The sequence below is a fragment of the Eurytemora carolleeae genome, unplaced genomic scaffold (assembly GCF_000591075.1).
Source record: "Eurytemora carolleeae unplaced genomic scaffold, Eaff_2.0 scaffold271, whole genome shotgun sequence".
Classification (NCBI taxonomy): domain Eukaryota; kingdom Metazoa; phylum Arthropoda; class Copepoda; order Calanoida; family Temoridae; genus Eurytemora; species Eurytemora carolleeae.
The window spans coordinates 271,450-284,666 of NW_019396164.1; the positions used below are offsets into that span (position 1 = coordinate 271,450).

Consider the following 13,217-nt stretch of genomic DNA (forward strand, 5'->3'; position numbering starts at 1 on the left):
AGACGACTGTACAGAGTTTTACCAGCCTTTTTAACAAATTGATGGTTCCCTGCGGCTTTTCACTGTTAGCATTCTTTGCCAAATCAAAAACCATACTTAGAATTGATAAAAAAATATCAATCAGATCTCCAGGTTTAATAAGAGTTAATTCTTGATAGGAATTTGTTTACAATAAAATCTAAATCACACCTTAAAAGCAAGTATTTAAGAATTTTAGAAACATGTGATCGGCTCAACTTTTAACTAAACTTTTAACAATTCTTTACATAAGAAACTTTTAAAGAAAGAGCGCAACTGTTCAGGATGCAATACTAAAGGGAGACTTTACAGAGACGTCTTACTATACAGAGCTTCCCATATCATATTACATTATCTCCAAGCTTTAACGCCAAAATAAATCTATGATACTCAAAAAAACCTAGTATTTTCCACAAGAAAATTCTTATATTAACCTTATTCAATTTTTCAAAATGTTTCATTCTTCTTAAATTTTCGGATTAGTCCCGAAAATCGTAATTTAGACCGATACACGATCTAATATGATGTTGGACTTAGGTTGCCAAACCTATAGGCTATACACAGTTTAATCTAAAAAAACACTTGCATTTTTCAGAGCCTTCGATGAAGATTTCCAAAATACAAAGCGCGCTGGTTTCAGAATTCAGACTTAATTTTTGACAACAAAATCCTAAATCGATTTTCGCATTCGACTGCAGAGTGCAGATTATGTCATCCAAAAAGGGTTACAAAATAATTTTAGTCATCGCAAAAATTAAGATTGGTGCTTTAAAATAGAAATATTTGATCTTAGTTCAAGCTTGATCATCGCTGCAGACGCTATAAAAAAACTTTTGAAAAACGATCAAAAACCTATCTAGTATTAATTAATAACAATTCAACCAAAAAAAATAGGAAAAAGCAATTTACAATAAAAACAAATTTATTTTACATAAATATCTATAGATTACATTGAGTTGGCGTTAATAATGAGATTATGCATATTGTGCAATGTGCATAGCTGACTAGAACAGTTACATAACCACGTTTCAGGCAAGTGCATGGTAAACGTTGAACAATAAATTTTTGGTTTGAGAATTTTTTCAATTACTTCTTTCCTCCTTTCTTAGCCTTAGCTTCGGGTTTCGCAGCCTCCTAAAGCAAAACGTATATCATTTATATATTAAAAGTGGTAGTCTCTGTTTTTACTGTCTGCTTAGACATAACTTATCGACACCTGGACCTATTTGCCTCAGCTTCGATTGGCCATAAGAGGTTTCATTAAACGTAAAATCAAACATAATTTCAAGTGACCTCCATTGATTAAACTTTAAAGGGTATTGCTGTAAATCGGACATGCCCCCCTTTGAAGAAAAAAATAGTGAGTCACTTAAAATTGTGACAGTGAAACACGGGTGCAAATATTAATCACGATTATTGAGGAAGTACAATTGACAACGCACAGTGGGACCTATACAATTCGGAATAGGGAGACGACTGTTATGACTCAAGTCATGATATTTTTAATTTAATAAATACCGCAATTGTGCAGTGTACACAGACCAATTTCGCTTCAATAGACGATTTTCAATCTGCTGGTGAAACAATTTGATTTTTAACATCATACGCAGAAAAGATTGCTAAAATGTCGTCTATCTATTCCACAGTTTAATGGGTCTCAACTGTTCATTCATACGTTTGCAGCTTTATATAAAAAAGACCCTCTTAAAATAATGTGTGACCCCTAAATTAATATTTATTAATATACAAGAATGGTCAAAATTTGAGGATAACATCATCATAGGAATGTAAACATTTAATTGTATCTTACATTTAACATTTAAACATTTCATGGTTAAGCCATCGTCAAAATAATTTTAAATGTGAAGACGACACCTAGATTTAACCATCTGCACGCAGACAAGGCTCCCGTTTGGGGAAGGAGCATCTAAAAACTGCAGAAGATTGAATTCTGTAATACTCAAAAACGCCAGAACTTAAAACCGTTAATGATACTACGTGGTAAATCATTTGTACAAAATGTTTACCTTTGGTTTTTTATCCTCAACCTTGGCCTCCTTTCCAGCCTCTTTCTCTCCTCCTTTCTTAGGAGCAGCAGACTTCTTGTCCTTTGGCATTTTTATATCAAAGGGATTTAATCTGGAAATGTTAAAATTATTTACCATTTGCAAATGCAATAATAAATGCAATAATAAATTAAGTGGAAATTTTCAAATATTTTGACAAGAAATCAAGCTGAGTAGTCCTTGTTTCTTGTCCAGGTAGTCTTGTAGTCCTCCATATTGCAGACTACTTCTTTCCTCCCTTCTTACCCTTAGTCTTCTCCTCAGTAGGTTCATCTGCCGCCTGGAGAAAAAGGTTGATTTTAATTTTTTTCAATTTTGTAAAAATATTTCGCAAAAGTCCAAATAAAAATAAAAACGACACAATACTTAAACCATCTACACCCCGACAAAGCAGCCTTTGAGGAAAGGGTTATATACATATAATCCACAGAAGATTGATTTCTTTAATACTCAAAAAACCGTTAATGAAATAAAGTGGCAAATTTCTTTTTATACTTTTTATACCTTTGGTTTCTTGTCTTCAACCTTAGCCTCCTTCTCTCCTCCTTTCTTGGGAGCAGCAGATTTATTGTCCTTTGGCATTTTTATATCAAAGGGATTTAATCTGGAAATGTTAAAATTATTTACCTATCATTTGCAAATGCAATAATAAATGCAATAATAAATTAAGTGGAAATATTGAATATTTTGACAAGAAATCAAGCTGAGTAGTCCTTGTTTCTTGTCCAGGTAGTCTTGTAGTCCTCCATATTGCAGACTACTTCTTTCCTCCCTTCTTACCCTTAGTCTTCTCCTCAGTAGGCTCAGCTGCCGCCTAGAGAAAAAGGTTGATTTTAATATTCTTTTAAAGAAAAATATGGCAAAGGTCCAAAATATTTTGCGTATACAGACAGATTTTCATCAGCAAATTTATAGATGTCCTTCAGGGGCGTCAGCGGGGGAGGGGTACGGAACTGAGTTCTATTTTTAGATAAAATGGCGGCTAGGGTTTATGTAGTTTTTCCGTAGCCTGAAGTTCCTTTATTGAACCAATTTCTGCAAGCGCATCTCTGTTTTTGGCAAAAACTATTCACGCTTTTGTAAAAAGTTTGTAAAATTATAAATCTTTCAGGCTACATAAAGTCTCCAAAGACATGAAAATGTCATAATATACATTTTGTGCGTGCACTAAAAAAATTACAATGGATACATAAAAATTAAGTAAAAAATAACTAAAAATAGTGTACGCACTGCATGAATAAAAAAACTATAATAGAGTAGGTACTGCATGAAAAAAGACTAAAAATAGAGTAGGTACTGCATGAATAAAAAAAAACTATAGATTATAGGCACTGCATGAATAAAAAACTAAAAATAGAGTAGGTACTGCATGGAAAAAAGACTAAAAATAGAGTAGGTACTGCATGAATAAAAAAACTATAAATAGATTATAGGCACTGCATGAATAAAAAACTAAAAATAGAGTAGGTACTGCATGAAAAAAAAGACTAAAAATAGAGTAGGTACTGCATGAATAAAAAAACTAGAGTTAGTACTGCATGAATAAAAGAACTAAAAATAGAGTAGGTACTGCATGAACAAAAAGACGTTTGAATCGAACAGAGAATTTTTTCTATGTTAAACCTTAAATTTTACTAAACCTGTGAACGTTTAGGGATGCTTGCTTTTTTAATGAAGCGCTAATGATGTTTTGTATATCAATCTGATCTTAGTAAAATGTAAGTTAAACAAATGAAATATTTTGATGCCCCATTGGACCATGCATAGAAAGTTCCGATTTTACAAGAACTTTTAAATACAAGATTGAATAATTTATACGTCTAAGGATTTCATAATTACGGAATAACTGAAATGATAAATATGTTATGTAATATCTCCTATTTGTGCATAATTTTGCAAATTAATTTCTTTTTTTTTCTTTTGTAAAACTTTATATTCAAAATATCTAAGCAAAGGAATTGAGTTTTTGTCACAATCTTAAATTTTCTAATTCATATATTTTTGGAGCTTAAAGGTGTAAAACTTTGAATTTTTAAATTTTGATTATTTAATCTCACAGAAATTATAGTTTGAAACATCAAAGGTCTACAACATCAAGTTGGAAAGATAAAGGGATTAGAAAATATGATTTTGTGACAAGGACTCAATTCCTTTAAACTACACCATTTATATATGTATATATATATTTCAATGTGTGTGAATAAATCTTTATAAAATTATATAAATGATGACGCACAAAGTGTGTAAATTACAAAAATATTGCACCGGTCAACTCAGTAAACTTGTGATATTAACTATCTCTAAAATATTCAAGAAAAAACCAAGGTCTAGATTTTGTTAGTAATCTAGAAATTCATTTTTACCTTTGCTTTAGTCTCAGCTCTCTCAGCAGTCTCTTTCGCAACCAGATCCTTCTTAGGGTTCTTGGGAGGTACTCGCTTCTCGATCGGCATTTTGATTAGGTTTGAAACTTTGTCTGAAAAATAACGAAATTTTTAACGATTAATCGGAATAAATAGATATCAGCATGTGCCAATAAATACAATAAAAATTTAAAAACCTATATAAGCGATTTTTCAAGTATAAAGTAACTCTTATAAAAAGGGAAACCTCTATATACTGTGTATACAAGTGTATACACTAATAAGGAGGGAAACCTCTATATACTGCGTATAAAAGTATATACACTAATAAGGAGGGAAACCTCTATATAGCATGTATACAAGTATATACACTAATAAGGAGGAAAACCTCTATAAACTGTGTATACAAGTATATACACTAATAAGGAGGGAAACCTCTATATAGTATGTACACAAGTATATGCACTATTAAGGAGAAAAACCTCTATTTACTGTGTATACAAGTATATACTCTAATAAGGAAGGAAACCTCTATATATTGTGTATACAAGTATATACACTAATAAGGAGGGAAACCTCTATATATCATGTATACAAGTATAAACACTAATAAGGAGGGAAACCTCTATATACTGTGTATACAAGTATATACCCTAATAAGGAGGGACACCTCTATGTACTGTGTATAAAAGTATATACACTAATAAGGAGGGAAACCTCTATATAGCATGTGTACAAGTATATACACTAATAAGGAGGGAAACATCTATATAGTATGTATACAAGTATATACACTAATAAGGAGGGAAACCTCTATATACTGTGTATACAAGTATCTACACTAGTAAGGAGGGAAACCTCTATATACTGGGTATACAAGTATATACACTAATAAGGAGGGAAACCTCTATATACTGGGTATCGAGTATAACACCAATAAGGAGGGAAACCTCCATATACTGTGTATACAAGTATATACACTAATAAGGAGGGAAACCTCTATATAGTATATACACAAGTATATACACAAATAAGGAGAAAAACCTCCATTTACTGTGTATACAAGTATATACACTAATAAGGAGGGAAACCTCTATATATTGTGTATACAAGTATAGACACTAATTAGGAGGGAAACCTCTATATATTGTGTATACAAGTATATACCCTAATAAGGAGGGAAACCTCTATATATCATGTATACAAGTATATACACTAATAAGGAGGGAAACCTCTATATACTGTGTATACAAGTATATACCCTAATAAGGAGGGAAGTAAATACACTAATAAGGAGGGAAACCTCTATATACTGAGTATACAAGTATATACACTAATAAGGAGGGAAACCTCTATATACTGTGTATACAAGCATATACACTAATAAGGAGGGAAACCTCTATATACTGTGTATACAAGTATATACACTAGTAAGGAGGGAAACCTCTATATATACTGTGCATACAAGTATATACACTAATAAGGAGGGAAACCTCTGTATATCATGTATACAAGTATTTACACTAATAAGGAGGGAAACCTCTATATATTGTGTTTACAAGTATATAACACTAATAAGGAGGGAAACCTCTATATACTGTATAAAAGTATATACACTAATAAGAAGGAAAACCTCTATATACTGTATATACAAGTATACACTAATAAGGAGGGAAACCTATATAGTATGTATACAAGTATATACACTAATAAGGAGGGAAACCTCTATATACTGTGTATACAAGTGTATACACTAATAAGGTGAAAAACCTCCATATATTGGGTATACAGATATATACACTAATAAAAAAGAAGGAAAACGGCTACATTACTTATATATTTTAATTTATCTGCATTTTAAGTTGAAGAAAATAATAATAAAAAAGTATTTATTTAAAGACATTTCCGTTTTTAAATTCAAATTTTCCCCATCCAGCATTGCACACTGCACAAGCTGTTTTGTTGATTTTTTTACAATTGTAGTCCTAAAATTTTCTAATGGACCACAACATTTTAAAAGTTATTATTAATGATTTGACCTTAAGTTTTTTATTTCATTGATTTGAAGTTTCAAAAATGTCCTTTTGGCGTTAAGTATAAAAAATCATTGAATATAAGATGAATGTCGATATTGTAGAAGAATGTTTTATTTGACTAGTTTAATTTGTTTGGAAGATTTAATAAATTGACGCTAAAATTTAAAGTTAAATTTTTGCCCTCTCCCCATCCCCCATTTTATTTTGTAGGTGTGTGGTAATGTATTGCTATACTGACAGTACACCGCCTACCCTCCCCAAGAACCGCCTTTATATGAATATCTTTCGGTAAAGCAAAAAAACCCAGCTAATTATGAGAAAAGAAGTTATTGTTAAATTAAGGTGAAAAAGAGATAAGAAACGAATTCATGAATTTCTAGCTCTTAAGAGATTAAATTGCCAATTTATCATATAACTAGCTAAAGTGACCGGCGTTGCCCGTGGATCCTTTTTGATCATAATTTAAAAAAAATTCGAATTTGAGAAGAACATTTTTTTCGAATTTTACTCCGAGTTACCCTGACGTATTACCCTAGGTAAATGGAATTTACTATAGGGTTAACCCTAGTTCCAACTTCTTGGACCTGGGTTTAAGATCGACACTAGAGTAAAATAACCCAGGGTAGAGAAAACTCAGGGTTCTGAGTTTTACCCAGGGATATTAGATTTATTCAGGGTAGAATAGCCCTAACAGAGACCAGAAAATAAATAAAAGATAATTGCATAGTTCAGAAAAGCGAAATAAAATATTTACGATGAAAAATAACAAAATTATATCACTATGAAAAAGAAATGAGTTTCTGTTTCTAAGCAGGGAATTTTTCTTAATGTCCATCTATCATTTCTTTAGCAAAATTGATGTCTGTAACAAGTTTAAATTTTGTTTATTGTAATAAAAATAAGAAAACTGTGATTTAAAATAAAATATTTTTTTATTTTATATTAATATTTCTTTTAGTTTTTAGCAGAATTTTAAAATATTAATTTATATTTTTTTATTTTAAGTAAATAAGCAACGACGACTTTTAAACCCAGCATATAATTTGTTGACGCCATTTTATACACATGCGCAATAAGCAAGTTTTATGTATTTACCCTGGGTAAATACGTAAATTGTTCAAGATAATCGTGCATTATTCTACTCTAGAGTAATTTTGGACTATATACCAAGGGTAAAAACTTCAAGAAACTGGAGGCAATTTCTACCCAGGGTAGCAGTTAACTCTACAGTAAATCTACTCTAGAAATCTTTAGAAATCTTTAAAAAATTGGACTTAAATTCCAATTTTCCCAGGGTAACTCGACTGAGAAATTGCCCTTTTATACGTGGACTAGATGAACGGATATATATTTTATATTTATAATTGATAACCAACGGTAAAGTACTCAACAGGAACTCATGAGCTTTGTTTACAAATAACGTAAAGTAAAGGGGATTGCAAAGTGTACAGCATATAATAGATATAGGAAAAGTTAAAAATCGAAAGAAAAGAGCACAGTGCTGATATGAAACAAAGAAAAGGGAGGGAAAAATATTTTAATGTTTCAGTAATAAGTTTTCATTAAGCGTCAAGTTAGACGTAATTCGAAATTGACCCTGCAAAAAATACAAGGCATTGCACAATAGTAATCGTTCTAATCTATAAGTTAAAACAAATACTAAAAAAAGAATAAAAATATTCCATGATTTTTTGTCCTGTCCAATGTCCATTTCCGACGATGTATTGTGGTGTACTGCACTCAGATCTGAATGTAAAATCCTCCAGGTCTTCCCTTTTCTCCCCCTTACTCGCTTAAATCCGACTTTATCCAGTTTCAAAACATGATTGATTGATTAAAATGAAGACGATTTTGAACAGTTTCTTGGAATGTTATTCAGAATAATTCAAAACAGTATTATTGTATTATGGTTAAATAATTTATTCTGAAGTGTAAAAAATGATGTCCGCAAGAAAAACAGATGTCTTCAATTAACTGTGTTTAATGATTTAACAAATATTTATTGCCACAGTATGACCTAGCTCGACGAACATCTCAGAGAAAAATATAAAAATCGATTCAGAGAATAACTCTTAAACTCTTAATTGTTTTATCATTTAAAAATGGTATAGCTTTATAAACAAAATTTTCGTTTTTAGCGTCAATTATAGACTGTATTAAAAAAGTTACCAATACCATTATGGATTTGACAAAATCTAGCGTCCCTAACTGTTTTTCAGAAAGTTTGGAATTATGACAGATTTGCGGCATTTTAGAAGACTTCGCGCTCGTTGACCTACAAGCCGAACTAAAACCGATCGTTTTATCACTAAAGATCTCCTTTTTAACTCGGTAGATGTTGTGATTTTCCTTTTTTCATTACAATTATTATTTTTCAATTTGAATGTTTTAGAACTTTTATGCTTTTAATTAATTCTATTTTGCAATTTTGCGGCATATGTAATTCAAATTGGCCAATTTCTAAATCCTTCTACCCTCAATAAGTGGAATCAAAAATATAAAAGGATTTCTTTAATATTAAAACCCTTCACCGTTTATAAAACAATATCAGGATTTCCTATTTCGAACAAATCCTGAATTTGAACAATTGTCGCGTTTTCAAGTCTTAACCCGTTTTTGAGTATAATCCTCAATTCAATTAAAAAAAAAACTCGCTTTTATAACGTACAAAATTAATCACTGGAAGTAAAAATTATCTTATGATGACCAAGCTAATTGCTAAGTTATTTTTTAAATTTTAATTTCCTTATATTCGTTAAATATAAGAGAATAAAGTCGATTTAATTTCTCGAATTCTAAATTAACAATTTCCAGGATTTCTAGTTATATATTTATTGAATGAACAAAATGATATTAAAATTTGGATTTCTCGATGATTTACTGATTTTGAAATTGTATAAGAACGTTATTTTTTTATTCTATTTTGTTCATATTTTACCTTTTCAAAAAGTCTTGTTTTGTTGCGTAAATGAGTAAATTCTTGAGAATTGATATTGATATGAATTCGAGTAATTGTATCAAAATAGGATATATTCCGAAAACGCGACATGAGCTGAAATGCGGTAATTGTTTTATAATAGGGATATGTTCGAAAATGAAAACCAATCTCATCAAAAACTGCTTATCATACCTTATTATTAGTTAAAAGGGTAATTTCCTAGAGAACGATTTTCGGACCCCCCCGCCCCCCCCCCCTCCTATTTTGTACATGGATCTTGTATGTTAGACATGGATATAATTGACCATGTGGCCGCAGCGCTCGACCCCCTAGCCTGTCCTAGCCGCAGAGCTCGGCCTAGAAAGTGCCTTAACTAATCTAACCCGTAGCCGCAGCGCTCGGCCCCCCTAGCCTGTCCTAGCCGCAGAGCTCGGCCTAGAAAGTGCCTTAACTAATCTAACCCGTAGCCGCAGCGCTCGGCCCCCCTAGCCTGTCCTAGCCGCAGTTCTCGGCTCAGAAAGTGTCTTAACCTAACCTAACCCTAAATAATACTAAATAAATACTAATTTGGTCATGTACAAAATTGATAGGAGGGGGAGGGGGTCCAAAAATCGTTCACTAGGACGGACCCGTTTATAGTTGACATTTCCTGTTTCAATAATTAGTTTTAGCCATTTTTATTAACTGTATGGTGTAGTTTTGTTCAACTCGGCTTGGATTTAAAGATATATACTCTTGAAAAAGAAAAATTTGCAGATTTGGCCCATTTCTAACACCAAATGGGCCAAATGTTAGTTTTGGAACTATTAAGGTTAACAATTAAGTTTAATTTTTCCATATTTTTAAATATTTAGAATCCTTTACTCAAGGGCCTCAACTCCGCGTGTGAATTTTCCACTCTCCAGTCCATGGTATTAGTAAATTCTTCCGTTGGTATTTATTTTTAAACCATAAAAACAAGCATAATGTCAATTAAGATTAAATGAAGAAATTGACTGAAAACTGCTACAGATTTCCCGAAAACTGTCTGTTTCTCTTAAATTTGAAATAAGATCAAGTTTCATTGTCCCTGCCGTCAAGGTCTTGATTTTTTAAAGATTCTAAAACCCAGGATTTTTTTATTTTCAGATTTTTCAAAATTTGAACTGAATGTAATTGCTGGAAGAATATCCAGGAGTTTGTAAAGAATGGCGGACACGTTGACCCTGAAGGAGGTGGAGTTGGACTACGAGGCAGATGAAGGTATAACACCCCCTCCGCCCCTTCCCCTCACTTAGAATTGCTAGGGAGGAGTTGTAACTTTTTAATGTTTGGATTTCAACCAGAACAGCATTTTAAGTATTTTTCAGCTTCAAAAGTGGAAAAATAATTTGAGTGTTTAAGAGAGGGAATGATTTTTCCAGTTACGCTATACCCCTTAGAAAAGGGAAGATATAAGTTCAACAGACATTGAATTAGTAGTTTTCATATAATATTTTATTTCTTTTACACTTCTATTATTATGAATCAAGGTAGTTAAGTAATCTCTCAACTAAATCTAGGAGACGATGGAAGGGTTGAGACTCCGTCCTCTCCTCGCCTTGACTCCAAGAACGAGGACGAAGGTTCCTCACCGAGGACGGATGGTGAGCTGCCCAGCTCTCCGGCCAAGGAGGAGGACGAACTCGAGTCCGGAGAAGAGTTGGAAGACGGGGAAATTAGTGATGAAGATGAGACCTTAAGAAATGAAAGAAATGAACCTAAACCTGTGTGTAGGTTTTACAGTAAAGGACAGTGTACTTGGGGCGCAAGTTGCAGGTATGTGTCACGTGGAGTGAACTTTAACTTCAACTTGGATCTAACCGGTTAGCTTACTATTTTTTTCTTAGATAAAATCTTTCTTTAAACTGAGTTGTAATTGTCATTGTTTCTGCTGTCTTACATTGAATTAGTCTTACTCAATAAATTCATTGTGCTGGAACATTTGTTACGATTATATTTTGTTAAATCAAGGTTTCTTCACCCTGGAGTGCTAGATAAGGGGAACTACAGCATGTTTGCAACCCCTCGACCTATTCTGCCCGGAGAACCAGACAAAGAACCAGTTGAAGCGGTAAAAGACACTTTTTTTCCCAAAATCACTGCTTAGGATCTATTTCATTTTTATGGGGATCCGGACCCACTGGTCCTAAATATTTTTTCAAGATTTAGTAATGATTCTGAACAAATATAAAAGTGTTCGCTCAAACTGAAACTTGATAAACCATACAGAGATTAGAAAGTTTTTAATAATCTGTCATAAGTTAACACTTGAAATTTGCGTTTTGAGATAAAATATTTGCTGTCAGGTTTTGGTTGATATTTTGATACTTGGAACTGGATCCGGATCCTAAGCAGTAAAACTGTTAGAAATAATTAAGAAGTGTACTAACATCACTGTTAAAATGTTAAGGACCCAGTAGTAGAACCTGTACTGATGAGACCTCCACCCCCTGCCTACGAGACTGCTTGGGAGCGAGGTCTCCGCCAGGCGAAGGAAATGAGACGGCGGAGTCACAAAAGACGCGAGATGGATGTAGAGTATGAAGAGAAGAAATCCAGTCTTAGTCTAACACAGGTCAGTGTTGAAACATTATTACTTTCACAGAATTCATAAAAAAAATCAAATGATTATTTAAAAAAGAGGAAAATGATGTAAACGGATTATACTAGCTTGGTAACCCAGCGTTGCCCAAGTTACTTATAGTTATTCCCGCCGTTTACCCGCACTTAGTCTTAAATTACGAGTTTACGAGAACCCTCGGCAACGCTGGGTCTCAAGCTAGTATATAGAATATAGATAAAGGAAGTAAAAGCATGAAAATAAGAATGAAATCATGGGGTTAACTTTTTTCTAAGATTTAAACTTGATTTGATTTAAATGCGCTGAAGTTTTCTGATCCCGGTTACAAGGAAAATCCTTTTTTTCTCTTTTTTAATTTTTTTTTTATTTCCAGATTGAGTTGGATAAAGAAAATGATTACTACACTCGTCCAGCTAGTCCGGCCCATACACACGATCCATACGCTGAGGATGAGTTTGGTGAACCCTACGATGGTTTTCAACCAGAATCTCGTCGTATCGCTCCACCCCCACCTGCTGATTTCGTCGCTCGTGGCGAGCGGGCCGCTAGCAGACGGTATAGTGAATCTCCGCCTCCTAGGGTGCGGCGGATAGCTCCGCCTCGAGATCCTAGTCCTAAGGAGGATCCGCGGCAGAGGTTTAAAGGCGGTGAGGATTGGGCGGATCCATGGATGAGATCTAAGGATGATAAATTGAGAGGTAAGGGCTATTTTTTTTTATAAAATCTGAATTTACTTGAGGGGGGGGGGGAGCTTCATCAGAATTTTTTCCCCCAGTGAGTTTTTACTTCTTCTTTTTTGGTTATTTTGGTTAATTAATTTCTAGATCCCAGTTATGGGTATATTGAGAATATCAGCATAGAGTCTATAGATTCGCTGATTCTCCAGCATATCGTTTGTAACTTTTTTAAAACGATTTAGCAGGGGCGGATATTAGGATTCTGTGGGGAGGGGGGTAACAAATTTTAATTTGGCGCGCGAAGCGTGCCGGAATTTTTTTACCCCCCTAGAAAAATATCATGATGTATATCAAATTTTTGGTTTTAATTGGGTTTGATTTGTATTTTCCACTCATTTCTGGGATTTACAAACTCAATCTAATAAAGGCTTCATTACATACCTTTCAGCTTTCACCTTGTTTTATACCCTTCATTATAGTCATTCATTTTACATTAACTACAAAGATCTGTAAAAAA

The 13,217-nt window shown here is 33.0% G+C and overlaps 1 protein-coding gene and 1 long non-coding RNA gene across 2 annotated transcripts in view; one reads left to right on the top strand and one right to left on the bottom strand.

The window, feature by feature from the left end:
* Positions 1–922: 922 nt before the first annotated feature.
* On the bottom strand, positions 923–4,580 carry LOC111696923 (uncharacterized). The gene is made up of 4 exons (XR_002764190.1): positions 4,448–4,580; positions 2,589–2,898; positions 2,046–2,364; positions 923–1,152 (listed from the first exon to the last, which is right to left on the bottom strand). It is a non-coding gene; the product is annotated as an uncharacterized LOC111696923 (long non-coding RNA).
* Positions 4,581–10,525: 5,945 nt separating this feature from the next.
* The window catches only part of LOC111696912 (zinc finger CCCH domain-containing protein 18), a gene marked incomplete in the record, with an annotated part of 6,679 nt that continues 3,987 nt past the window's right edge, over positions 10,526–13,217 (top strand). Inside the window, 5 exon segments of the mRNA XM_023466700.1 lie at positions 10,526–10,663; positions 10,963–11,218; positions 11,414–11,513; positions 11,853–12,017; positions 12,397–12,721. Coding sequence (XP_023322468.1) covers positions 10,609–10,663; positions 10,963–11,218; positions 11,414–11,513; positions 11,853–12,017; positions 12,397–12,721 — 901 coding nt within the window.